Source organism: Leopardus geoffroyi, chromosome X (assembly GCF_018350155.1).
Source record: "Leopardus geoffroyi isolate Oge1 chromosome X, O.geoffroyi_Oge1_pat1.0, whole genome shotgun sequence".
Taxonomy (NCBI): domain Eukaryota; kingdom Metazoa; phylum Chordata; class Mammalia; order Carnivora; family Felidae; genus Leopardus; species Leopardus geoffroyi.
The window spans coordinates 70,419,100-70,445,263 of record NC_059343.1 but is presented as its reverse complement, the minus strand read 5'-3'; the positions used below and the strand labels follow the sequence as shown (position 1 = coordinate 70,445,263).

The window sequence follows — 26,164 nt, the reverse complement described above, 5'->3', positions numbered from 1 at the left end:
TAGGAATATAAAATGCTTATATTCCCACCAGACCTTACCATCACATCACTAAAGGCTTAAAGGCTTATTTACCAGAGTTCCCTTTACCAAGTACATTATGTTTAGCTTTCAAGAAAAAATTACAAGTCATGCTACAAAGCAAAAACAAACACACACACACACACACACACACACAAACGACAACAACAACAACAACAACAACAACAACAACAAACATTTTCAAAGAGACACAGAGAACATCAAGAGCAGACTTGGATATGGCAGGATTTGTTAGGAAGTTAGTTAGACATGAGCAAGGAGGGATAAAACAGATGCTGGCAACACCCTCAGAGCCACCTCTAAGGGCTAACATAACAGGAAAGGCCTAGCCACAGAGTTAGTTCAAAAGCCACAAGGAGACTTCTAAGAGCTGAGCATGCACACATTGGGGGCAATTTTCCCTTAAGTAACTCTAAGGTCACAACAAAAGCTTACTAGGCACTCATAAATATACATTACATAAGGGAATACAATTATAACAAAATGCATCATGCATAGGGGAATGCACAGAAGCCAAAATGTTATATAACTACCAGCTGCCAATCAAAAAAGTCAATCAAAGCCCAATTTCCAGGTACACAAAGCAGGCTTAAAAGGATGCAGCTAGAGCTTTTCCATGCCATTGCCACTCTTGCTCTGGTAATAGCCTAATTTCTCTCTTGAAGGTGTATTATACTTATCTACTCAATAAAGTCTATTTCCCCATTCTGGTCTTAGGTCTCCAATTCTTTGGTGCATCTGCAACAAAAACCAAGCAACCCAGTAACAGAATGTTTGAATTATCATATCAAGAATTTAAAACAACTATGTTTAATATGATAAGAGTTCTAATTCAAAACGTAGGCAACATGAAATAACAGATGAGTAATGTAAATATTAGAATGTAAATTCTAACAAAGAATCAAAAAGAAAGGTTAGAGATCAAAAACACTATATCAGAAAAGGAATGTTTTTGATGGACTCACGAGGAAGCTAAACACAGCTCTGAAAACAAAGTCTGAGTTTATGTCAATAGAAATTTCAAAAACTGAAAAGTAAAGAGATAAAAGACTGAAAAATGGAACAGAATATCCAAGGACTACGGGACAACTACAGAGGGAAATATTATCATAATGAGATCGCAAGAAGAAGAAGAAAGAGACAAAGGGACAGATAAAATATTTAAAGTATTAATGACTGAGAATTTCCAAATATTAATGTCAGATTTCAAACCACAGATCTAGAAATCTCAGACCAATCAGGATACATGGCAAAAATAAAAAACAAAAAGCCAAAAACGCTGTATGCAGGCATATCATATTCAAATTGTAGAAAATATAAGAAAAGGAAAAAATCCTGAAAGAAGCCAGATGAAAGTAACTTTACCTATACAGAAGCAAACATAATAATTATACCCAACTTCCAAGAAAATGTGTAAGTAAGAAGACAGTATGGTGAAATACTTAAAGTCTTGAGAAAAGGAATCCCTCCAACCTAGAATTCTTTATTCCGTGAAATTATCCTTCAAAACTGAAGGAGAAATAAATGCTTTCAGACAAGAAAAAATTGAGGGAGTTTGTTACACACAGACCTGCCTTGCAAGAAATGTTAAAAGAAGTTCTTCCAGGAGAAGGAAAATTATATAGGTCAGAAACCTGGATCTATAAAAGGAAAGAAGAATATTATAAAAGGACTAGGTAAAGGTAAAATATAAACTTTTGTTTTCTTCTTTGGAATTGATCTAACAGAAAACAGTGTACTCAAAGTAATAGCAAATGTATACCAAATATTTACAGCTTATACAAAAGTAAAATGAAAAACAGTAATAATACAAGGAACAGGATGAAGGAATTAGTATTTTGTTACTATAAGATACTTGCATTATCAGTGAAGTGATAGAGTGTTATTTGAAAGTGGGCTTGTCCAGACAGGGGCCACACTAATCCACAGTGAGTACTGTCCCTGGGAGAGGGGAAGATAAGGTACACACCAGTCTCACTGTGGCTCCAGAGGTGGGCTGGGGGCAGACATCAGGTCTGACTGTGGCCCCGCCCACCAACACAAGTTACTCCATTCAGCACAGGGGAAGTGCCCTGAAGTTAGGAGCCACTGCAGGGACTACTCAAGATGATGAAATGGAAGAATTCTCCTCAAAAGAATCTCCAGGAAGTAGCAACAGCTAACGAATTGATCAAAAATGATTTAAGCAATATAACGGAACAAGAATTTAGAATAATAGTCATAAAATTAATCGCTGGGCTTGAAAAAGGATAGAGGACAGCAGAGAACCTATTGCTACAGAGATCAAAGGACTGAGAAATAGTCAAGAGGAGATAAAAAATGCCATAAATGAGGTGCAAAATAAAATGGAGGCGACCACAGCTCAGATTGAAGAGGCAGAGGAGAGAATAGGTGAATTAAACGATAAAATTATGGAAAAAGAGGAAGCTAAGAAAAGGAGAGATAAAACCCAGGAGTATGAGGGGAGAATTAGAGAACTAAGTGATGCAATGAAACGGAACAATATCCATATCATAGGAATTCCAAAAGAGGAAGAGAGAGAGGAAGGGGCTAAAGGTGTACTTGAACAAATTACAGCTGAGAAATTCCATGATCTGGGGAAGGAAAAAGGCATTGAAATCCAAGAGGCACAGAGAACTACCTTCAGACGTAACTTGAATCAATCTTCTGCACGACATATCATAGTGAAACTGGCAAAATACAAGGATATAGAGAAAATTCTGAAAGCAGCTAGGGATAAACAGTCTCTAACTTCCAAAGGGAGACCCATAAGACTAGTGGCAGACCTATCAACTGAAACTTGGCAGGCCAGAAAGGAATGGCAGGAAATCTTCATTGTGATGAAAAGAAAAAAAATACGCAGCCGAGAATCCTTTATCCAGCAAGTCTGTCATTCAGAATAGAAGGAGAGATAAAAGAAACAAACAAAAACTGAAGGGATTCATCACCACTAAAGCATCCCTACAAGAGATCCTAAGGGGGACTCTGTGAGTGAAATGTTGCAAGGACCTCAAAGTATCAGAGACATCACTACAAGCATGAAACCTACAGACATCACAATGACTCTAAACCCATATCTTTCTATAATAACACTGAATGTAAATGGACTAATTGCACCAACCAAAAGACATAGGGTCTCAGAACGGATAAAGAAACAAGACCCGTCTATTTGCTGTCTACAAGAGACTCATTTTAGACCTGAGGACACCTTCAGATTGAAAGTGAGGGGATGGAGAACTATCTATCATGCTACTGGAAGCCAAAAGAAAGCTGGAGTAGCCATACTTATATCAGACAAACTAGACTTTAAATTAAAGGCTGTAACAGGAGTTGAAGAAAGGCATTATATAATAATTACAGGGAATATCCATCAGGAAGAGCTAACAATTATAAATGTCAATGCGCTGAAAACAGTAGCCACCATATATATAAAACAATCACAAACATAAGCAACCTTATTGATAAGAATGTGGTAATTTCAGGGGACTTTAATACCCCACTTACAACAATGGGTAGATCATCCAGACACAGGGTCAATAAAGAAACAAGGGCCCTGAATGATACATTGGATGAGATGGACTTGACAGATATATTTAGAGCTCTGCATCCCAAAGCAACAGAATATACTTTCTTCTCGAGTGCACATGGAACATTCACCAAGATAGATCACATACTGGGTCACAAAACAGCAATTCATAAGTATACAAGAATTGAGCTCATACCATGAACACTTTCAGACCATAATGCTATGAAACTTGAAATCAACCACATGAAAGTCTGGAAAACCTCCAAAAGCATGGAGATTAAAGAACACCCTAGTAAAGAATGAATGGGTCAACCAGGCAAGTAGAGAATAAATTTAAAATATATGGGGGCGCCTGGGTGGCTCAGTCGGTTGAGCGACCGACTTTGGCTCAGGTCGTGATCTCACGGTTTGTGAGTTCGAGCCCCGTGTCAGGCTCTGTGCTGACAGCTCAGAGCTTGGAGCCTGCTTCTGATTCTGCGTCTCCCTCTCTCTCTGCCCTTCCCCTACTCATGCTCTGTCTCTCTCTGTCTCAGAAATAAATAAACATAAAAATTTTTTTAAAAAACAAACAAAAAAAATATATGGAAAAAAATGAAAATGAAAAGACAACAATGCAAACGCTTTGGGATGCAGCGAAGGCAGTCCTAAGATAAAAATACATTGCAATCAAGGCCTATCTCAAGAAACAAGAAAAATCCCAAGTACATAATCTAACAGCACACCTAAAGGAAATAGAAGCAGAACAGCAAAGAAACCCCAAACCCAGCATAAGAAGAGAAATTATAAAGATCAGAGCAGAAATAAACAATACACAATCTAAAAAACTGTAGAGCAGATCAATGAAACCAAGAGTTGGTATTTTGAAAAAATAAACAAAATTGATAAACCTCCAGCCAGGCTTCTCAAAAAGAAAAGGGAGATGACCCAAATAGATAAAATCATGAATGAAAATGGAGTTATTACACCAAATCCCTCAGAAATGCAAGCAATTATCATGGAATATTATGAAAAATTATATGCCAACAAAATGGACAACCTGGAAGAAATGGACAAATTCCTAAATATCCACACACTTCCAAAACTCAAACAGGAAGAAATAGAAAACTTTAACAGATCCATAACTGGCAAAGAAATTGAATCAGTTATCAAAAATCTCACAACAAATAAGAGTCCAGGACCAGATGGCTTCCCTGGGGAATTCTACCAGACATTTAAAGCAGAGATAATACCTATCCTTCTGAAGCTGTTGCAAATAATAGAAAGGGAAGCAAAACTTCCAGACGCATTCTATGAAGCCAGCATTACTTTGATTCCTAAACCAGACAGAGACCCAGCAAAAAAGACAACTACAGGCCAATATCCCTGATGAATATGGATGCAAAAATTCTCAACAAGATACTAGTAAATCAAATTCAACAGCATATAAAAAGAATTATTCCCCATGATCAAGTGGGTTTCATTACTGGGCTGCAGGGCTGGTTCAACGTTTGCAAATCAATCAATGTGATACATCACATTAATAAAACAAAAGAACAGAACCATATGATCCTGTCAATCAATGCAGAAAATGCATTTGACAAAATTCAGCATGCTTTCTTAATAAAAACCTTCAAAAACGTCGGGATAGAAGGAACATAGTTAAACATCACAAAAGCCATTTATAAAAGCCCACAGCTAACATCATCCTCAATGGGGAAAAACTGAGAGCTTTTCCCCTGAGATCAGGAACATGACAGGGATGTCCACTCTCACCGCTGTTGTTTAACACAGAGTTGGAAGTTCTGGCATCTGCAATCAGACAACAAAAGGAAACCAAAGGCATCAAAATTGGCAAAGATGAAGTCAAGCTTTCACTTTTTGCAGATGACATGATATTATACACGGAAAACCCAATAGACTCCACCAAAAGTCTGCTAGAACTGATACATGAATTCAGCAAAGTCGCAGGATATAAAATCAATGGACAGAAATCAGTTGCATTCTTATACACTAATAATGAAGCAACAGAAAGACAAATAAAGAAACTGATCCCATTCACAATTGCACCAAGAAGCATAAAATACCTAGGAATCAACCTAACCAAAGATGTAAAAGATCTGTATGCTGAAAACTATAGAAAGCTTATGAAAGAAATTGAAGCAGATATAAAGAAATGGAAAATCATTCCATGCTCATGGACTGGAAGAATAAATATATACCGAAATAAATAATACCGAAAGCTATCTACACATTCAATGCAATCCCAATCAAAATTCAACCAGCCTTCTCCTCGAAGCTAGAACAAGCAATCCTAAAATTTGTATGGAACCACAAAAGACTCCGAATAGCCAAAGTAATATTGAAGAAGACCAAAGCAGGAGGCATCACAATCCCAGACTTTAGTCTCTATACAAAGCTGTAATCATCAAGACAGCATGGTATTGGCACAAAAACAGACACAGAGACCAATGCAATAGAATAGAGACTCCACAGTTGGACCCACAAAAGTATGACCAACTAATCTCTGACAAAACAGGAATGAATATCCCATGGAAAAAAGACAGTCTCTTTAACAAATGGTGCTGGAAGAGCTGTACAGCAACATGCAGAAGAATGAAACTAGACCACTTTCTTACACCATTCACAAAAATAAACTCAAAATGGATAAAGGACCTGAATGTGAGACAGGAAACCATCAAAACCCTAGAAGAAAAAGCAGGAAAAAACCTCTCTGACCTCAGCCGCAGCAATTTCTTACTTGACACATTTCCAAAGGCCAGGGAATTAAAGGAAAAAATGAACTATTGGGACCTCATGAAGATTAAAAGCTTCTGCACTGCAAAGGAAACAATCAAACAAAACTAAAAGGCAACCAACAGAATAGGAAAAGATATTTGCAAATGACATATTGGACAAAGGGCTAGTATCCAAAATCTATAAAGAGCTCACCAAATTCCACACCCAAAAAACAAATAATCCAGTGAAGAAATGGGCAGAAAACATGAACAGACACTTCTCTAAAGAAGACATCTAGATGGCCAACAGACACATGAAAAGATGCTCAATGTAGCTCATCAGGGAATACAAATCAAAGCCACACACACATACCACATCACCCCAGTCAGAGTGGCTAAAGTGAACAAATCAGGAGACTATAGATGCTGGCAAGGATGTGGAGAAACGGGAACCTTCTTGCACTGCTGCTGGGAATGCAAACTGGTGCAGCTGCTCTGGAAAACAGTGTGGAGGTTCCTCAAAAAGTTAAAAATAGATCTACCCTATGACCCAGCAATAGCACTGCTAGGATTTACCCAAGGGATACAGGAGTGCTGATGCATAGGGGCACTTGTACCCCAATGTTTATAGCAGCACTCTCAACAATAACCAAATTATGGGAAGAACCTAAATGTGCATCACCAGAATAATGGATAAAGAAATTGTGGTTTATATAAACAGTGGAATACTGCTTGGCAATGAGAGAGAATGAAATATGGCTTTTTGTAGCAACGTGGATGGAACTGGGGAGTGTTATGCTAAGTGAAATAAGTCATACAGAGAAAGACAGATACCATATGTTTTCACTCTTATGTGGATCCTGAGAAATGTAACAGAAGACTATGGGGGAGGGGAAGGAGAAAAAAACGTTAGAGAGGGAGGCAGCTAAACCATAAGAGACTGTTGAAAACTGAGAACAAACTGAGGGTTGATAGTGGTGGGAGGGAGAGGAGGGTGGGTAATGTGTTTTGAGGATGGCACTTGTTGGGATGAGCACTGCATGTTTTATGGAAACCAATTTGACAATAAATTTAATATTAAAAAAATCTGTAAATAACTTATCAAACTCAACACCCAAAAACCAAATAATACAAGAAGTAATGGGCAAAAGACATGATTAGACACTTCTCCAAAGAAGACATCCAGATGGGCAACTGACACATGAAAAATGCTCAAAATCAGTCATCATTAGGGAAATACAAATCAAACCACAATGAGACACCACCTTACACCTGTCAGAATGGCTAACATTAACAACTCAGGCAACAACAGATATTGGTGAGGATGCGGAGAAAGAGGATCTATTTTGCATTGCTGGTAGGAATGCAAACTGGTACAGCCACTCTGGAAAACAGTATGGAAGTTCCTCAAAAAGTTAAAAATAGCACTACCCTATGACCTAGCAATTGCAGTACTAGGTATTTATCCAAGGGATACAGGTGTTACAGGTGTGCTGTTTCGAAGGGACATGTGCACCCCCATGTTTATAGCAGCACTATCAATAATAGCCAATGTATGTAAAGAGCCCAAATGTCCATCGATGGATGAATGGATAAAGAAGAAGTGGTGTATATATATATATATATATATATATATATATATATATATACACAATGGAGTATTACTTGGAAATCAAAAAGCATGAAATCTTACCATTTGCAACTACATGGTTGGAACTGAAGGGTATTATGCTAAGCAAAATTAGTCAGAGAAAGCCAAATATCTTATGACTTCATTCATATGAGGACTTTAAGAGACAAAACAGATGAACATAAGGGAAGGGAAACAAAAATATTATAAAAACAGGGAGAGGGAAAAACATAAGAGACTCTTAAATATGGAGAATAAACAGAGGGTTACTGGAGGGATTGTGGGAGGGGAGATGATCTAAATAGGTAAGGGACATTAAGGAATCTACTCATGAAATCATTGTTGCACTATATGCTAACTAATTTTTTAAAAATACAATTAAAAATAAAATAAAATTTTGATATCATAAAAAAAGAAGGCAGACTTGGATTAATTATAAATATATATTTCAAAACTTAAATCAACTATAAAAAATTAAAATATAATTGATAAGCTAAGAAAAGAAAATAAAATCATACAAAATTCTTAGTTAAAATCACAAAGGTAGAAACACAATGGACAATACAAATTTAAAAAAACAAGGGTAATAAATAGAGATGAGTAACAAATACAGGAGATATTAATCAAACTATACCAATAATTAGCTTTAAATTTCAATGGTCTAAATACAACAATTAAAAGGCATTGTCAGAACAAACGAAAAAACATGATCTAACATTATGTTGTCTATAAGAAATACACTTAAATATACAGAAACATATAGAATAAAAGTAAAAGGATGGAGAAAGATATACTGTATTTACAGTAATCAAAATAAAGCTGGAGTAACTATATTAATTTCAGACAGAGCAGAATAACGTAATAATACAAAGGTCAGTTCTGCGAGAGGACATAACAATCTTTAATGATTATGGGCCTAATACTACAGCATCAAAATACATGTGGCAAAAACTGATCTAATGCAAGAATAAATAGATAAATCCAATAGTATATTTGGAGACTTCAACATACATTTGTCTGAAATGGAGTATTTGAGTCCTCATAAAATTAGTGAGCACCATCAATCACCAACAGCACCATCAATCATCTGGATATAATTGACATCTACAGACTATTGCATTCAAATGTAGCAGAATACACATTCTTATCAAGCTCTCATTTAGCATTTACCAGATGTAGACCATATTTGGGATCATCAAATACACCTTAAAACATTTAAAAGAATAAAAGTTATACAATGTCTGCTGTCAAACAACAGTGGACTTAAATTAGGAATCAATAACTGAAAGATATATGGAAAATTCAAAAATTTTAGAGATTAAACAGCATACTTCTAATGCATGGATCAAAAGAGAAATCTCCAGATGCATTTAAAAATTATCTTGAAATAAATGAAAGTGAAAATACACCTTATAAATATTTGTGAAATGGGGCAGTTGTGTGGCTCAGTAGGTTAAGCGTCCAACTCTTGATTTCAGATCATACTCTTGATTTCAGATCAAGTCTTGATCATAATCTCATGGTTCCTGAGATCAAGCCCCACATCAGGCTCTGTGCTGACAGCGTGGAATCTGCTTCAGATTCTCTGTCTCTCTATCTTTCTGCCCCTCCCCCTGTGCATGCATGTGCACTCTCTCTCTCAAAAATAAATAAATAAATAGTAAAACATAAATAAATATTTGTGAGATATAGTGAAAGCAGTGTTTAGAGAAAACTTTAGAGCAATGAATGTGTACATTAAAAAATAAATATCTAAACTAAATAATCTAAGTTTCCATGTTAGGAAACTAGAAAAAGAAAAGTAAAAGTTAATCCAAGGTAAGCAGAAAAAATGAATTAATAAAAACTAGAGCATAAATTATGATTTAAAAATAAGAAATCAATAGAGAAAATCAACAAAACCAAAAACATTAATAAAATTGGTTCTTTGAAAACATTAATAAAATTGGTAAGCATCTACACAAAGTAACTAAAAAAAAGACTCAATTATTAATATCAGAAATGAAGGAGGGGACATCATTATAGATCCCACTACCACTAAAAGCATAATAAAGCAATACTATGAACAATTTTATGTACACAAATTTGATAAATTAGGTAAAATGGACCAAATCCCTGAGAGACACAATCTGACAAAATTCATACAACAGTAGACTATGTAAATAGGCTTATATTTATTAAAGAAATTGAATCAATAATTAATGACTTTCCAAAACAGAAAGCATCAGTTCCAAATGGGTTCACTGGTGAATACTGCCAAATTATTTGAGGAAAAAATTACACAAATTCTCTACAATCTCTTCCAGAATATAAAAGTAGTGGAAATACTCCCTACTCATTCTATGAGGCCAGAATTGCCTAATACCAAAGCCAGACAAAGCACCAAAATAAAATAACAGACAAGTTATCTCTCATGAACATAGATGCAAAAATCTTCAGCAAAATATTAACCAACTGAATCAAATAATGTATAAAAATAAATATACACCATGATAAAGGGAATTCATCCCAGGTATGCAAGGCTAGTGGTATAATATTTGAAAATCAATGAATGTTACCCATATTATCAACAGTCTAAAGAAAAAAAAGCATACAATTATATCAAAAGATGCAGAAAAAGCATTAGACAAAATCCAACACCAATTCAAAATACAACTCTGAGCAAACTATGAATAAAGAGGAACTTCCTCAACTTGATAAAGAACATCTACCAAAAAGCTATATAGCTAACACCTCACTTAGTGGTGAGAAACTCTAAGCTTTTCCCCTAAGATCAGGAATATGGCAAGGATGTCCCTTCATACCACTCCTTTCAACATCAAGGTGGAAGTCTTAGACAATGCAATAAGAGAAAAAAAGGAAATAAAAAATACACAGATTGGGAAGAAAGAAATAAAACTGTTCACAGATGACATGCTGTTTATACAGAAAACCCAAAAGAATTGGAAAAAAAGAACTGGTAATAAATGATTCTAACAAGTTTGCAGGATACAAGGTACTATACAAAGGTCAACCACTTTCCTATATACCAGAAATTAACAAGTGGAATCTGAAATTTAAAATACAATGCCATTTATATTAAGGACTCCAAAAAATGAAATAGGTATAGATATAACAAAATCTGTAAAAGAAAACTGGAACTAACAAACAATTGTAGCAAGGTTGAAGGATACAAGGTTAATACACAAAAATCAATTAATTTCCTATATACCATCAATGGACAAATGGAATTTGAAATTAAAAACACAGTACCATTTATATTAGCACTTCAATAAATTAAATACTTAGGTATAAATCTAACAAAATATATAAAAGATCTATATGAGGAAAACTACAACATTCTGATCAACAAAATCAAAGGACTAAATACATGAAGAGATATTCCATGTTTAGAGACAGGAAGATTCAATATTGTCAAGATATCAGTTCTTCCCAAATTGATATATACAGATTTGATATAATCCCAATCAAAATTTCAGCAAGTCATTTTGTGGATATCAACAAATTCTAAAGTTTATATGGAATGATAAAAGATCCAGAATAGCCAACACAATATCATAGGGGAAAAAGTTGACAGACTGACACTGACTTAAACACTTACTATAAAATTGCAGTAATCATGATAGAGTGAAATTGGTGAAACAACAACAACAACAACAAATAGATCAATAGAACAGAATAGCCCAGAAACAGACCCACATAAATATAGTTAACTGGTCAAAGGAGCAAAAGCAATAAAATGGAGAAAGAACAGTCTTTTCAAAAACATTAGGGAACTGTAAATGAAAACACCTTTGAGATACCACTACACACCTATCAGAATGTTCCAAATCAAACCACTGATAAGAACAAACATGTGATGCTGAGCATCTTTTCATGTATCTGTTGGCTATCTGTAGTCTTCTTTGGAAAAAATTTCTATTCATGTGTTCTGCCAATTTTTTTTATTTAATGTTTATTTATTTTTGAGAAAGATAGAACGTGAGCATGGGAGGGACAGAGAGAGAGGGAGACACAGAATCCGAAGCAGGCTCCAGTCTCTGAACTGTCAGCACAGAGTATGATGTGAAGCTCCAACTCAGGAACCACGAGATTATTACCTGAGCCGAAGTCGGATGCTTAACCAACTGAGCCACCCAGGTGCCCCTCTTTAGCCCATATTTTAATTGGATTGCTCATTTTTAGGGTGTTGCATTTTATAAGTGCTTTATATACTTGGAGTTCTAACCCTTTCTTAGGTCATTTGCAAATATCTTCTCCCATTCTGTATGTTGCCTTTTAGTTTTATTGATTGCTTCCTTCACTGTGCAGAAGCTTTTAATTTTAATGAATTCCCAATACTTTTTTTGTTTCCCTTGCCTCAGAAGACATATCTGATATGAGGTTGCTACAGCCAATGACAAAGAGGGCACTGCCTCTTCCTCTAGGATTTGAATGGTTTCTTGTCTCACATTTAGGTCTTTAATGCATTTTTAATCTATTTTTGTGTATGGTGTAGGAAAGTGAAAAACAGTATCTAGGTTATTCAAAATGTTAAAAATGGAACTATCCTACAATCCAGCAATTTCACTACTGTTTATCCAAAGAATATAAAAATACTAATTCAAGGGGATACATGCACCCCAATGTTTACAGCAGCATTGTATACAATAGCCACATTTTGGAAATAGCCCAAATGTCCATTGATTGATGAATGGATAAAGAAGACGTGGTGTGTGTGTATATGTATACACATGCAATAGAATATTACTTAGACATAAAAAAGAATGTACCCTTGCTATTTGCAATGACATGGGTGGAGCTATACAGTATTATGCTAAGCGAAATAAGTCATTCAGAGAAAGACAAATACATTATGATTTCACTCATAGGTAGAATTTAAGAAACAAACAAACGAGTAAACGGAGGGGGAAACAAGAGTTAGAGAGAAGCAAACCAAGAAACAGACCCTCAACTACAGACAACAAACTGATGGTTACCAGAGGGTAGGTATGTTGGGGGCAGATGGGTCAAACAGATGATGGGGATTAAGGAGTGCACTTGCAGTGAGCACCAGGTGTTGTTTATAAGTGTTGAATCCCTAAATTGTGCACCTGAAACAATATTAAACTATGTGTTAACTAGTTTAAATAAAATTTTTAATAAATTTAAATAAAATATTTAATTAAATTTTTTAATAAATTTAAATAAAATATTTAAAAACTACAATAAATATGAGGATGTGAAGCAACAGGAGCTCTCACCATTTCTGATTAGATTGCAAAATGATACAGGCACTTTGGAAGACAGTTTGACAGTTTCTTACAAAATTAAACATATTTTACCATAAGATCCTAGCAATCACATTCCTTGGTATTTACTCAAAGTAGTTGAAAACACATCCACACAAAAACGTGCACACAAATGTTTATAACATCTTTATTCCCAATTGCTAAAAATTGGTAGCAATCAAGTTGTTTTTCAATAGATGAATGAATAAACTTTAGGGCATTCAGACAATGAATTATTATCCAGCAGTAAAAAGAAATGAGCTATCAGCCACTGCTGCTGCTGCGAGAGGAGCATGTCTGAAACTCAAGTAAAAAAAGTTAAGATGGCCACCAAATCGTGCCCAGAGTGTGACCAACAGATTCCTGTTGCATGTAAATCATGTCTCTGTGGTTACATATTAGCAGAAAACTTTTAAATGCAAAAGACCCAGAAAAATCACCACCTTCTGCAGAAAACAAGCATGAGGCCAAGATAAGGTGAAAAGAGAGAGTTAGGTGAGAGAAGATAAATTCTACAGTAAATAAAGACTTAGAAAACAGAAAGAGGTCTCAAGTAACAGCCATTCAGATCATATCAGACAAGGAAGAGGAAGACCCAAAACTGCACCTGGCAAAAACAAAACAAAAACACATAAGAAAAACAAAAAACAAAACTAAACAAAACAAAAAAGCATGAGGAAGAGAGAAACAGGAAAAGGTAATTGTCATATATGCTAACCTCTCTGATGAAAAGACTTTTGTGTTTTCCATTGTTTTGGCAGAAATACATAGAAAATTATCAAAGACTTACTCTCTGGGGCGCCCGGATGGCTCAGTAGGTTAAGCGTCTGACTTCAGCTCAGGTCATGATCTTGCAGTTTCTGCGTCTGAGCTCTGCATTGGGCTCTGTACTGACAGCTCAGAGCCTGGAGCCTGCTTAAGATTCTGTGTCTCCCTCGCTCTCTGCCACTCTCCCACTCGTGCTCTCTCTCTCTCTCTCAAAAATAAATAAAAATGTTTTTTTTTTTAAAAAAAGACTTACTCTCTGATATTTGTATGCAAAATGTATTGAAACTTTCTTCAGGATTACATCAACAAATTTTCAAACAGTTGTGGATTCTCAGGAGAATTCTAATTGCATCAATAAGGGTCATTGCTTGTTTTCTTTTCCCTGTCCTTTAGCCTGTGCCACACTTTAGGAGCAAAGCTGTAGGCTTGGACTGTTCTGGGATTTCCTTGTTTACCAAGGAGTATTGTCAGTGTTTTGTGTTGGGATATAAGCATATTTACCAAAAACAAACAAACAAAAATAATGGATGGGTGTTAAAGGATAAAGGGGTAGAGGTGGGAGTGAAAGAATGAAAACTAGGGAAATAAAATGCTTGATGGTTATCGGGTTTGCCACCAGAGATGCAATATTTTAAGACCTTAGATAAAGAGAGTTTTAAAAATATATATTTCAGATTTTCAGCACTAACAAATTGCATATATACAGTTAATTTACTTTCAATAAATTTGCCATTGATATTTTATTGAATGGAGAATTAAGAATATAAGCTGTAAATTTTTGTCTTTTTAAAAATATAATTTATTGTCAAGTTAGCTAACACAGTGTATACAGTGTGCTCTTGGCTTTGGGGGTAGATTCCTGTGATTCATCACTTACATACAAAACCCAGTGCTCATCCCAACAAGTGCCCTCCTCAATACCCATCACCCATTTTCCCCTCCCCCCCCATAACCTCAGTTTGTTCTCTGTATTTAAGAATCTCTTATAGTTTGCATCCCTCTCTGTTTGAACTTATTTTTTCCCCTTCTCTTCCCCAATGGTCTTCTGTTAACTTTCTCAAGTTCCACATATGAGGTGGGAATGTAAATTTTTGTCTTAAATTGATTTTTCTTGGCCTTTATTTTTTATGACTTAAGTTATGAGTTATATTTTGGGAGATACTTTCTAGACATTTGGGAAGTTTGGGTGCTATGTGAAGAAAACCATTTAAGGATATATCATAATATCATATTTTATATATAAACATCTTGTTTTCTTGAATGTAATTTATTTATTGGCTAAAAAAAAAAACTTTTTCTGCTCTCAAGATGGTGCCTGTTAGCTTAAACATAAAATATATTTATTACTTACAAAATATAGCCACTTTTAAGCAGCAATGTTTTATCTGAATGGATGTTAATTTATACAACCTGATAATTATTTAAATTGTTACTTAACCTCATTCTGGAAAAAAAAATAAGCCTAAATATTGAAACTAATAAAAAAAAAGAAATGACCTATCAAACCATGAAAAGACAGGCAACATCCTTAAAAAGCATGTAACTAAGTGAAAGAAACTAATCTGAAAAGGTTACATAGTGTATGATTCCAACTACAAGACATGTTGGAAAAGGCGAATCTATGGAGACAGTAAAAAGATAAGTAGTTACCAATGGTTAGGTTGTGTAGGGGCCGAGGGCAGGCCACCTCAAAATGTACCACTTTGACATATGTATTATTTAAAATAAAAGTTACTTAACAGCCAGTGCAAGGACACTCAGACCCTCCCCTGTCCCACAAAAGCAGGAAATAAATCTCTCATATGAAAAGTACTCTGGCTGTACTAAGAAGTAAAAAGACATTCTTATTATCAGAGATAGTAGCTCTATAGCTGAGAAAGCTACAGGAACAAACTGTGTTCCTTTTTAACTAACCTAGTACCTCAGCCCAAATACTTGGAATGCCTTAGGGATTAAAGTTCCAAAACATCTGTTTCCTTTATCCTGTCAATTCCTCACAAGTTTATTGTCTCTTTATCTAAAGAGTATAAGAACTACCTGCCTTGGTCATTTCTTTAGGTCTCAATTTCAATATTGCATCTCTTTGCACAAGTAACAAAACTTTCCATTTTTTTTATTCCTGTTAACCTGTCTTATGTAAATTTAATTCAATTCAGTTGAAGGGTAGAGGAAGAATTTTTCCTTCCCTTCAGGTGAAAAGGGGAATGAATAAACAGAATGCAGAGACTTTTGGGGGCACTATTTTATATGATACTACAATGTAGGTACATGCCATACATTTGTCAAAACCCACAGTACGTACAATACCAAGAGTGAACCCTAATGTAAATTATCACTTTGGGTGTTAATGATGTGTCAATGTAGCTAGATCAATTGTAACAAATGCATCACTGTGGCTTGGAATGTTGATGGTGGGGGAGACTGTGCATATGGGGGAACAGGGAATATATGAGAATGCTCTACATTTTCTGCTCTATTTTGCTATAAATAGATATAAATGCCCTAAAATGTAAAATATATTAAAAAAAAAAAAAACAACTGAGACCTTTAGTTTCCATTCTGACTGAGGGGAAAGATTGGATTCTACAAATAAATATTATTCTTTTCAATAGGGACTCACTATTCAATTTATATACTGGATATTCAGATATTTTCAGTCCTCTTACCCATAGACAATTACCAGAAATAAATATAGATCACTTTGGTTTTGTGAAAAAGCTCAGCTCAGGATTGTTAAGGGCATGGTGGGGATTGAAGAAAGCACAGAAGTCTTACAATGCCGTGTTTTTTGGTGAAGAAATGCAGTCTTTGATGATGTTAAGAAGATCTGCTTTGGAAGAAAACTAAAACAGATACTGAGAAATTACTGTATATATGGTCACTTTTCCATCAACCACTCAGGGAAAAAGCAAAAAGCCTACAAGCAGGCAAAAAGAAATTGATAGAAACAACAACAGTTACACAAATTATTTCAAACTGTGGTAGATATTAATACTGTAAAAATACTGCAGATATATAAATATATGGGTGGTTCTTACCCACTTGATAACTCTGGCAACCAATAAGGGAAGTGACTGTTCTTCATGGCAGGAATCTGTTCCTAGTCTTTATGTCTCCATGCTTCTTTTGCCTTATGTATACTATCCAACTTTAACTTTTCAGTTAGGAGAGACTGTTTAGGTGCTCTAAATCTGAGCAATAAGCTTAGAAGTATGGGAAAAGGTTGAGAAGAAATGGGAAGAAAGATCTGCTTATCACACATTAATGATTCATTACCTAGTGAAAGCATTCCTTGGTCTGGAATACTGGGTGTATAAACTGTCTGATTGTCATGATATGCAAAAAAGAGCATATATGTAAATTTTAAAGGAGAGAGTCTAGGTTTTCATCAGATTTTCAAAGGTATTAGGATTTGTGACACTTAAATGTTTAAGAAATCATCTTCTGTGCAATAGCATAGGTTGCTGGGATCTCTAACAGACTGTTAAATAAAACAATTACATCAACATACCCAGCAATAGCATTTGGAACTCTGAAAGGTAAAGCAGCTCCCCAAGTGCCTAACTTACAATTTGAATGTAAATAACTTACTATGGTAAATCTGGTATAGATGGTCTCTAAATAGCAGTTGTAGTCATCCCAACTCAGTATTAATTATCAGGACCAAATCTCCATACCCAGAGCTTGAATAATGATAGAGACAAGGAAGGGTGACATCTTTTTTTTTCCCCCTGGGTGTCTATCACTATCCTACTACTCAATACTAGCTTCACATGTGAGATAAAGACAGCACAGCCAGTTATTTCTGAAATGTAATCTAAGAATCACTTGAAAGAATTTTACCCACAAATAAAAATTTTCTCTCTTGTTACTGCATCAGATTTCATAACTGGTGATTTGTACTCAACCTCTTCCAAAATCTATATATGTATTTTTATTGTTTCAGGGAATAAGCTATAACAATTACTTTGTCTCTTTCTTGATGTTTTGATACCTACCATTCTCAACTTATATGAGCCCTCTGCTCATTCACAGGTATCTTCCAGAATAATAAACTCACTATTGTCATAGTCACTATAGCAGAATGATCCCCCTATCAAATACACCCTGTATAGCTTATGATTTTGACAATATGCATGTACATCATCAATGAAGGGAGAGGCCCTTATGGCCCATTATTATGATCTTTCCTAATTTACTAATTTTGCAAGCTCTCTACCTTAATTCATCTTTTCCAGACAAACAAATGTATTCTTAATGAAAATTATCCCCTAGTCAATGTTTTCTAAGTTGAGATATACCTGGCTTTGCTATTAAAATCCACATATAGATAGATCTAACAACCTTCTAAACCTGTAAGATCCAAGAGTCCATAAATAGTAACAACATGTTGGTGCTTCTGACAGTGTAACACTAGCATAACAATAACAATAGTGTAATTGATAGTTGGATAAACATAAGTAGAACAATGATAAAATACTTGTCACATTTATTTTGTACTTAACCTTCTCCAAATACTTGTTATTATTGATTATTATTTTTCATTGCAATATACCTCTCAGACATACATATGTGTGTTGCCAGTTTGAGAAGGAAGGAAAGAGAAAGAAAGAAAGAAAGAAAGAAAGAAAGAAAGAAAGAAAGAAAGAAAGAAAACCAATTAAAAAAAAAAAACTTTAGAAATCCTAATGTCCCAGTGGCTTGTTTATAGTCACAATGGGGTTTAATGGTACAATCAAGCCTAGAAGTTAGGGATCCAAACTCAGCTTATGTTCTTTCAATGGATTCAAATGCTTCAACTGTCAAATTTAAATCACGTTTTCTATTTGTACTAAAATCCAGAAAATTATTTTACTTAAAAACAAATCATATATTTTGGATACTAATGTTTCATTGGACATGTCATTTGCAAATATCTTCTCCCATTCAGTAGGTTGTCTTTTAGTTTTTTTGATTGTTTCCTTCCCTGTACATAAGACTTTTATTTGATGTCATCCCAATAGTTTATTTTTGCTTTAATTTCTCTTGCCTCAGAAAACATATCTATAAAAATGTTGCTAACAGACATATGAAAAGATGCTCAACATCACTCATCATGAAGGAAATACAAATCAAAACTACAATGAGATATCACCTCACACCAGTCAGAATGGCTGAAATCAACAACACAGAAAACAAGTATTAGCAAGGATGTAGAGAAAAAGGAAACCTCTTGCACTGTTTGTGCGAATGCAAAATGGTGCAGCCACTCTGGAAAATAGTATGGGGGTTCCTCAAAACATTAAAAATTGAACAGTAATTACATTACTGGGTATTTACTCAAAAATACAAAAACCCTCTGGCATTCTCAGTTTTAATAGGGTTTTTCCCTCTAAATTAACTGCGTGAAAAGGTCTCCAGTAAGTCAAATTGTTATAACCATCCTTGATTTTCTGTCCATATAACAGAAACTGTTTTTTTAAAAGTAATTTTGTAACTTACCACTAATCAAAGACCAAATCCAAGCTAGGATACCAATAAGGTATTGAGGTCTGGTATCTATAATTCATAGCCTGCTTATTTGAAATTACTTTCTTTTATAATTATTGTTTTAAGAATATGCCAACATCACCAAACAAAAGTTAACTAAGAGTGGCAACCTGAAAGTTTTTGGGCATTAGGCCAATTTTATAGGAAAAAATGAGAACTGGAATATTAAAGTCATTATTTTGTCAATAATAAAAATATTTGCTAAGTACCTACTCTTTGCAAGGTATTGTGCTGAGTGTTGTCAGAGATACAAAGATAAGTAAAATATTACACTTTGCCTTTAAACTATTTTCAATTTGATAGTGAAAAGATGAAACACACACACACACACACACAAATACAGTGATAGGCACAAAATGCTTTGAAAAGCAAAGGAAATATTACGGAATCACAGGGAAAAGAAGACATTTCTTCTTGCATTAGTATTATTTTCAGTAGTTTGCAAATGCTACTGAAAATAATGCTACCTTCACAAATGCAAAGGCCTGAAGTTTAAAATCAATTACTCCGAAAAAAATAACAATGCAGCTAAGAAAACTTGGAATTTCCTTCCAAAGGCAGGAACCAATACTTTATCCCCTAAGTTAGTGAGGGTGATGAAAGAATATTTAAGTTTCCTGATGTTAAAAATTATAAAAGTTAGGATTAAAGCATGATTCAAGAAAACTTGGAGTTTATTTTTCATTTGAAATTCCTCTGCATTAAAGTAATTTTATTCACATAATTGAAATTACTTTATAATAAAATTTCACATATATCATGCTATAAAACTGTATGAATTCAATGTATTGGGAGGGAAATCTTACTGCACTGAATTTTATGGATGGGGAAATAAAACTTAAAAAGATACTATAATTCTGTAATGATAATATATTATTTTCATCTATGTAGTGTCTAATCCATTATACTTAACACAACAGAATATGTTAAACCAGCTATACATAAAGAAAACACTGCAATAGAGCAAAGCTTCATACTATCATCTTTAGAAGAGTTTTTGTAATTAAAAGTGGTAAACATCGCCAATCTTTCCTAAAGTGCTCCTTAGCATGATGCTAATAAAGACAGCTGATAATAAAGAACACTTTGGATCTTTCCCACCTCTTAAATCATTGGATATATTATTATTTTAGTAACTATTAATGCAAACAGTAAGTGATAGAAGCAGGCATAGCCTTTGCTTTCAAATGTAAACTATATATTAAATGTAATAAATTATAATTAATAATAAAATTATTTAAATTAAATGCATTTCACTCTTCCTTTCATTGCATCTATTCCTTTATACAATCCATCCTCTTCAGTCAGCAATGGCTCATTCCAATAGAAGAATGTAAATCATATCTTTTAAGTAGTGTGTTTTACTGTTTAATGTCATTATTTTAGAATATTTGGTTGCTTCTAATATTCACATATAACCACACATTAATATGTTAAGTAAAAATAATACATTAATTCCAATATTCATACAAAAAAGATATTAATCAAGGCAAGGAAATTATTCTTGGGATGTGTTTATTAAAACAATGTTAAGAACTTAAAATTACAGATTTAAGGTTCAAGTCTTTAATATTAAAGCATTTTCTGTAAGAGACTGCAAAATAATATGTGAAATCTTGTCAGCTGAGCCTGCAAAAGATGAGAAGTGATGTGCAGAGTTAAGATACTTCAAAACATCTTACCTTCTATCCACACACGAACTTCAGTAGGAGAGGATGTCACAGTAGGATCTTGTTGAAAAAGATGAAATGATTGTGCCATGTCTCAGGATGGATAAATAGAGCAAATCCTCTGGTGGTTAATATTTAAGGCTTAGATAATCCAAGTAGCTAAGAATGAAATAACAGAACTTAATCAGGTTCAGGCATTATCTGTTCATACAGACTACATTATATTAGCATATGCTGTCAGGTGTGGAGTTTGGGATAAAATAATCCACCATCAATTAACTAATTAATATGTATTGCACACCTCTTTAGTAAAATACAAAACCTCAAATATAAATCCAAATGAAGTACTGATACATGATACAATGTGGATGAACATTGAAAACATTATGCTAAGCGAGAGAAGCCAGATACATAAGGTTGCATATTGTCTGATTCCACTTAGGTGAAAAATTCAGTATAGGTAAATACATAGACACAGAAAGATTAGTGGTTGCTAGAAGCCGGGGAGAGATAGGGAAAAGAAACTGTTTAATGGGTACAAGGCTCCTTTTTGGGGTGATGAAAATGTTTTGGAACTAGATAAAAGTGATGGTTGTACAACATAGTGAATATATTAAATACCTCTGAATTGCACACTTTAAAACTGTTAATTTTGTTGTGTAAATTTTACCTCAATGAGATAAAATTGAAAAGGCCAAAAAATAAAAACCAAATATAAACCTGATACAACTTCTGTCAAACAAAAATTGTGAATCTATTAAGAAAGATAAAAAGCACATGAACAGCATTAAGACAAGCACTATACAGAAAAAGTGCTAAGGAGTTTATGTTTAACTGCAAGGAAAAGAGATAGCTTCACGCAGCAGGTGGCATCTGAGTTAAGCCAAACTAGACAGAAAAGAACCTCGAGAGAAAAATAATAATATCTTCCCTGCCTACATCAGGAGTGTCTTGTGAGACCTATGGAGAGAAAAACAAATGGGAAGGAGAACACTTTCTAAAATGTAAAACATTCATTATGGAAATGTGAATCATTATTAGTCCTGGTAGTTTTGAAACTCCAATTTGTTGCAGCTTTCAGTTTTCCTTACCTATATTACTCAGCTTTTGAAACCAAGATACAAAGGACATAGTAATGACAATTTTAAAAGTAATATTGTGTAATTGTGATAATTCTGGAAGAATCAATTGTTCTCCCCTTCCATTTTACCATCTTTAAACTAAATTTTATGACCTTGTATATACAAATGCTTTACAAATGTAAATCATTGATGTTCACATTAAACAAATGGTCTACAATCACAGCTAAGTCCACTTCTGAAAAAAACTTGAATATGGGTAGCACTTTCCCAGACAAAAGAAGTAGGACCATATTAGATGAGTGGGCTGCCATGTTTTATCATCCTCTTCACTCAGCCAATTAACTCAGGCCCTGCCTTTCATAGCACTTTTTGAACTACTACAGCATATTTGTGTTTACTTTTATCTTGCCCCTCAAGAAAATTGGATTTTAATCTGAATATCTTTTAAACTTCAGAAATGACAAGGGGCAGACAAACTTTATAAAGCATCACTGTCCAACATAACTTCCTGCAATGTTAGAATATTCTACATCTGCACTATTCAATATAGTAGCTACTGACCACATATGGCATGTAAAATGTGGCTAGTGAGACTTAGGAACAGAATTCCTAATTTTATTTAATTTTAATTGATTAAAATTTAAATAGCCACATGTGGTTACCTGATAGTTTTGAAACTCCAATTTGTTACAGTTCTAGAACTTCCAATCAAGCATTAGGGTTATATACTTGGTGGACAAGCTCAGACTGAAAATGAGAGCTGCTAGGTGAATAGGAAGATCTGAAAGAATCCTGATGCTTACAGTCAGATTATCTGTAGTCTTAAAATTCATGATGAAATTGGCAACACGAGCAAGCTGCTGATCATTCTCTGATTTCACCTTCACCTGAGGTGTAAGGGTAGGAGAGGCTGTACACAGTGTGGGTGGTGGATAAAGAAAAGAAGATTTGGGTAGCCTCCAGCGGTGAAGTGACTCTCCAATAGGTTTCAGTTATTCTGAAAAAATAAAAATAAATAAAGTTAATAGACAGAAATACATAGTGAAGTTTTTGCATTCAGCAGAGACTTGGTTCAACAGGCAAAAGTTGCATTTCCTTCAAGCATATTCAACAAATGGGTAATGACGCACTTACAATGTGTCAGGCAGAGGAAATTTCATTGATTAAAAGATGTGGTTGTGTTTTATATAATTGTACAACATCACTTAAAGTCCTCTAATTTTGAGGAAAGGGGGTTTTGGTATGCAGTGGTTTCTCTATTCTTTTGGGTTTTTTTGTGTTTTTTTTTTGTTTTTTGTTTTTGTTTTTGTTTTTTGCTATTTAACATTTACATTATTTCTTGAATCTACCTAAATGACTTTTTTTTCCCTCTCTTTTTGTTTGTTTGGCCTTTCCAACTTCCATTGCTTTCTTCATTTAAATTCAGTTCAGAGGACTAGTGCCTATTTTCTCTTCTTATAATTCCCTATAGATGTTTATGCAAAATATTGACCAAGGTGTTTCATCTCAGGTTTAAAAACTCTCAGCTAAAAAACTTTTGTTTTTTGCTTAAAAACAAAAAAGGGGGGGGGAAGGAAAGGAGGTAAACAAAACTTGTAAAACAAACACGAAAAATAAGTAAAAGTTAATGAGCTAAGATAGTGGAAAAATTCCCTCCTCAAGACTTCAGTGTCTATTTTTATAAATGTTGACTAGCTTTAAAAATTTTTTTTCAATTACATTCCTTTATGTTGAAAGGCTTGGGTCTATAGGACTATGTAGGGGGATAAACTAGACGCTAAATGTCCCCTAAGTGTTAGCATTTTAATTAAGCCTAATGTATTTTAAACGCACAACCACAGAAGTCCTATTATCCATATCACAGACAATAAAGTAATAAGATTCAAAACAAACAATTCTAAATTATATCATCAGCCATTCTGAGCATGGTGAATTTCTTTTTCCATAACAGAATAATATAAATAATGCTGAGATGGATTATTATATTATTACTATAAAGGGAGAATCATCGACTCAGGGGATTTTAAAAAATAGAGGTGATATCTAACCAAAAGGTTGGAATTCGACAGTTGGGATAGCTTTCACAGAAGTGGCACAGAGCTTGATGAGGCAGCAGCGTGAGCTTGCCAACAGCTAAAATTATTTGGGAAGTTTTCCTCATGTTTAGTTGAAGTCAACCTTTTCTGAACTCTTGTTCCTACTCCTATTTTTGTCCTAGTTCTGCCTCATGCTGTTCCTGGGAAGGAGTCTCTGAAGATTTTCACGAGCATCAACCAATCTGCCAACTCTCAGTGAGTTGTCAGTTGGCCAATGTAACCCTCCCGTACACCCTTTTTCCATCTTGGTTTTTCATAAGACAGTTTTCCAGCCCTGTCCCCACCCAAAGATCGGCCACTAGTCTATCCGGACCTCCATCTACAATGTGAGGCTCAGAGCTGAGGTCGAAGGCCAAGGCGGCCTTACCACATGAGCCTGGGGGTGGGGTCAGGGGCTGCGTGGTCACCCTCACACTAAACCCGCCCCTCCTCCCTGTTAGTTACTGTAAGCCACCTCCCATGGAGAGGTACCCTCATTCCTGTCAGACCGCGTCGCCATTTAGGGCTTTCGAAGGGAGGCTCTTCAGAAAAGGAAACACCTCCCTCTACAGCCACAAGCAAGGGCTACAGTAAGCAGTCTTATCACTTGCCTTTTTCCCTACCCTGTCAGCTTCAGGCCGCGGGGAGAGGATCCCCACAGCTACCAACCGGCAGCTGGGTCTGGAAAAGGGAGTTCTCAACTGTCCCGCACTGCGCATGCGTTGCCCCTAGAGCCTGGTGCATTTCCGGGAGTTTCTATGACGTAGCTCTTAGCCTACAATGTGCAGGGAGGGGCCTGTTGACAGGGAGTTTGTCTTCACCTTTCACTGCCCATAATAGCCGTTGAAAATTTGTTTCCCTTAAGATACTGTCCAAGGGGCGCCTGGGTGGCGCAGTCGGTTAAAGTCCGACTTCAGCCAGGTCACGATCTCGCGGTCCGTGAGTTCGAGCCCCGCGTCGGGCTCTGGGCTGATGGCTCAGAGCCTGGAGCCTGTTAACGATTCTGTGTCTCCCTCTCTCTCTGCCCCTCCCCCGTTCATGCTCTGTCTCTCTCTGTCCCAAAAATAAATAAACGGTGAAAAAAAATTTTTTTTTAAAAAGATACTGTCCAAATATCTGTTGGCTACTGTAAGGATTCTCATGAGAAGATTACACACACACACACACACACACACACTCTCTCTCTCTCTCTCTCTCTCTCTCTCTCAGAGTGAATATGAGTTCGAGGAAAGAAGAAAACTAACCTGGAAGCAACAAGTGGTCACAGATTTCTCAATAAAAAACATTTGCTGGAATGCTGAGACAAGTGAAGTCAAGCACCTCTCTGGCATTTATGGGAGATCCACTTTTTTTTTTTCCTTTTTCTCTTAAGATTTTATTTTTTTAAGTTATCTGTACACCCAAGTATAATCCCAAGGTCAAGAGTTGTATGCTCCACCAACTAAGCCAGCCACGTGGTTCTTTCAGTCTTTTTGTTTATTATTTTTGAGAGAGAGAGACACACACACAGCATGAGCAGGGAAGGGGCAGAGAAACAGGGAGACACAGAATCCAAAGCAGGCTCCATGCTCTGAGCTCTCAGCACAAAGCCCACTAAGGGCCTAAACCCATGAACCACAAGATCATGACCTGAGCTGAAGTCGGGCACCCAGCTGACAGAGCCATCCAGGTGCCCCATTTTTTCTTAATGTAACTTTATGGACCCTAAAACTGAGGTCCACAGTTGGGGGTGGGAAAAGGCTAGAATTAGGGTCTCTATTAGTCTTACACTCTTAGGATTACTGAAAGTAGATCCTATTTTGATGTGCTATTGGATTTACATTATGCCAGTTTAAAAGGGGACCCACAGTAGTACTTGGTG

The 26,164-nt window shown here is 35.3% G+C and overlaps 1 protein-coding gene and 1 pseudogene across 2 annotated transcripts in view; one reads left to right on the top strand and one right to left on the bottom strand.

The window, feature by feature from the left end:
• Window positions 1-24,906, bottom strand: part of LOC123594530 — a 414,794-nt gene extending 389,888 nt beyond the window's left edge. For both annotated transcript variants that reach the window (XM_045471283.1, XM_045471284.1), the window contains exons 1-3: window positions 24,796-24,906; window positions 23,032-23,225; window positions 21,159-21,305 (exon numbers count right to left, since the gene is read on the bottom strand). In XM_045471283.1, the coding sequence (XP_045327239.1) occupies window positions 21,159-21,237 (79 nt within the window). In that variant the 5' untranslated portion in view covers window positions 21,238-21,305; window positions 23,032-23,225; window positions 24,796-24,906. The remainder of the gene's footprint in view (window positions 1-21,158; window positions 21,306-23,031; window positions 23,226-24,795) is intronic.
• Window positions 13,473-14,520, top strand: LOC123595175 (annotated as a pseudogene).
• Window positions 24,907-26,164: the final 1,258 nt, after the last annotated feature.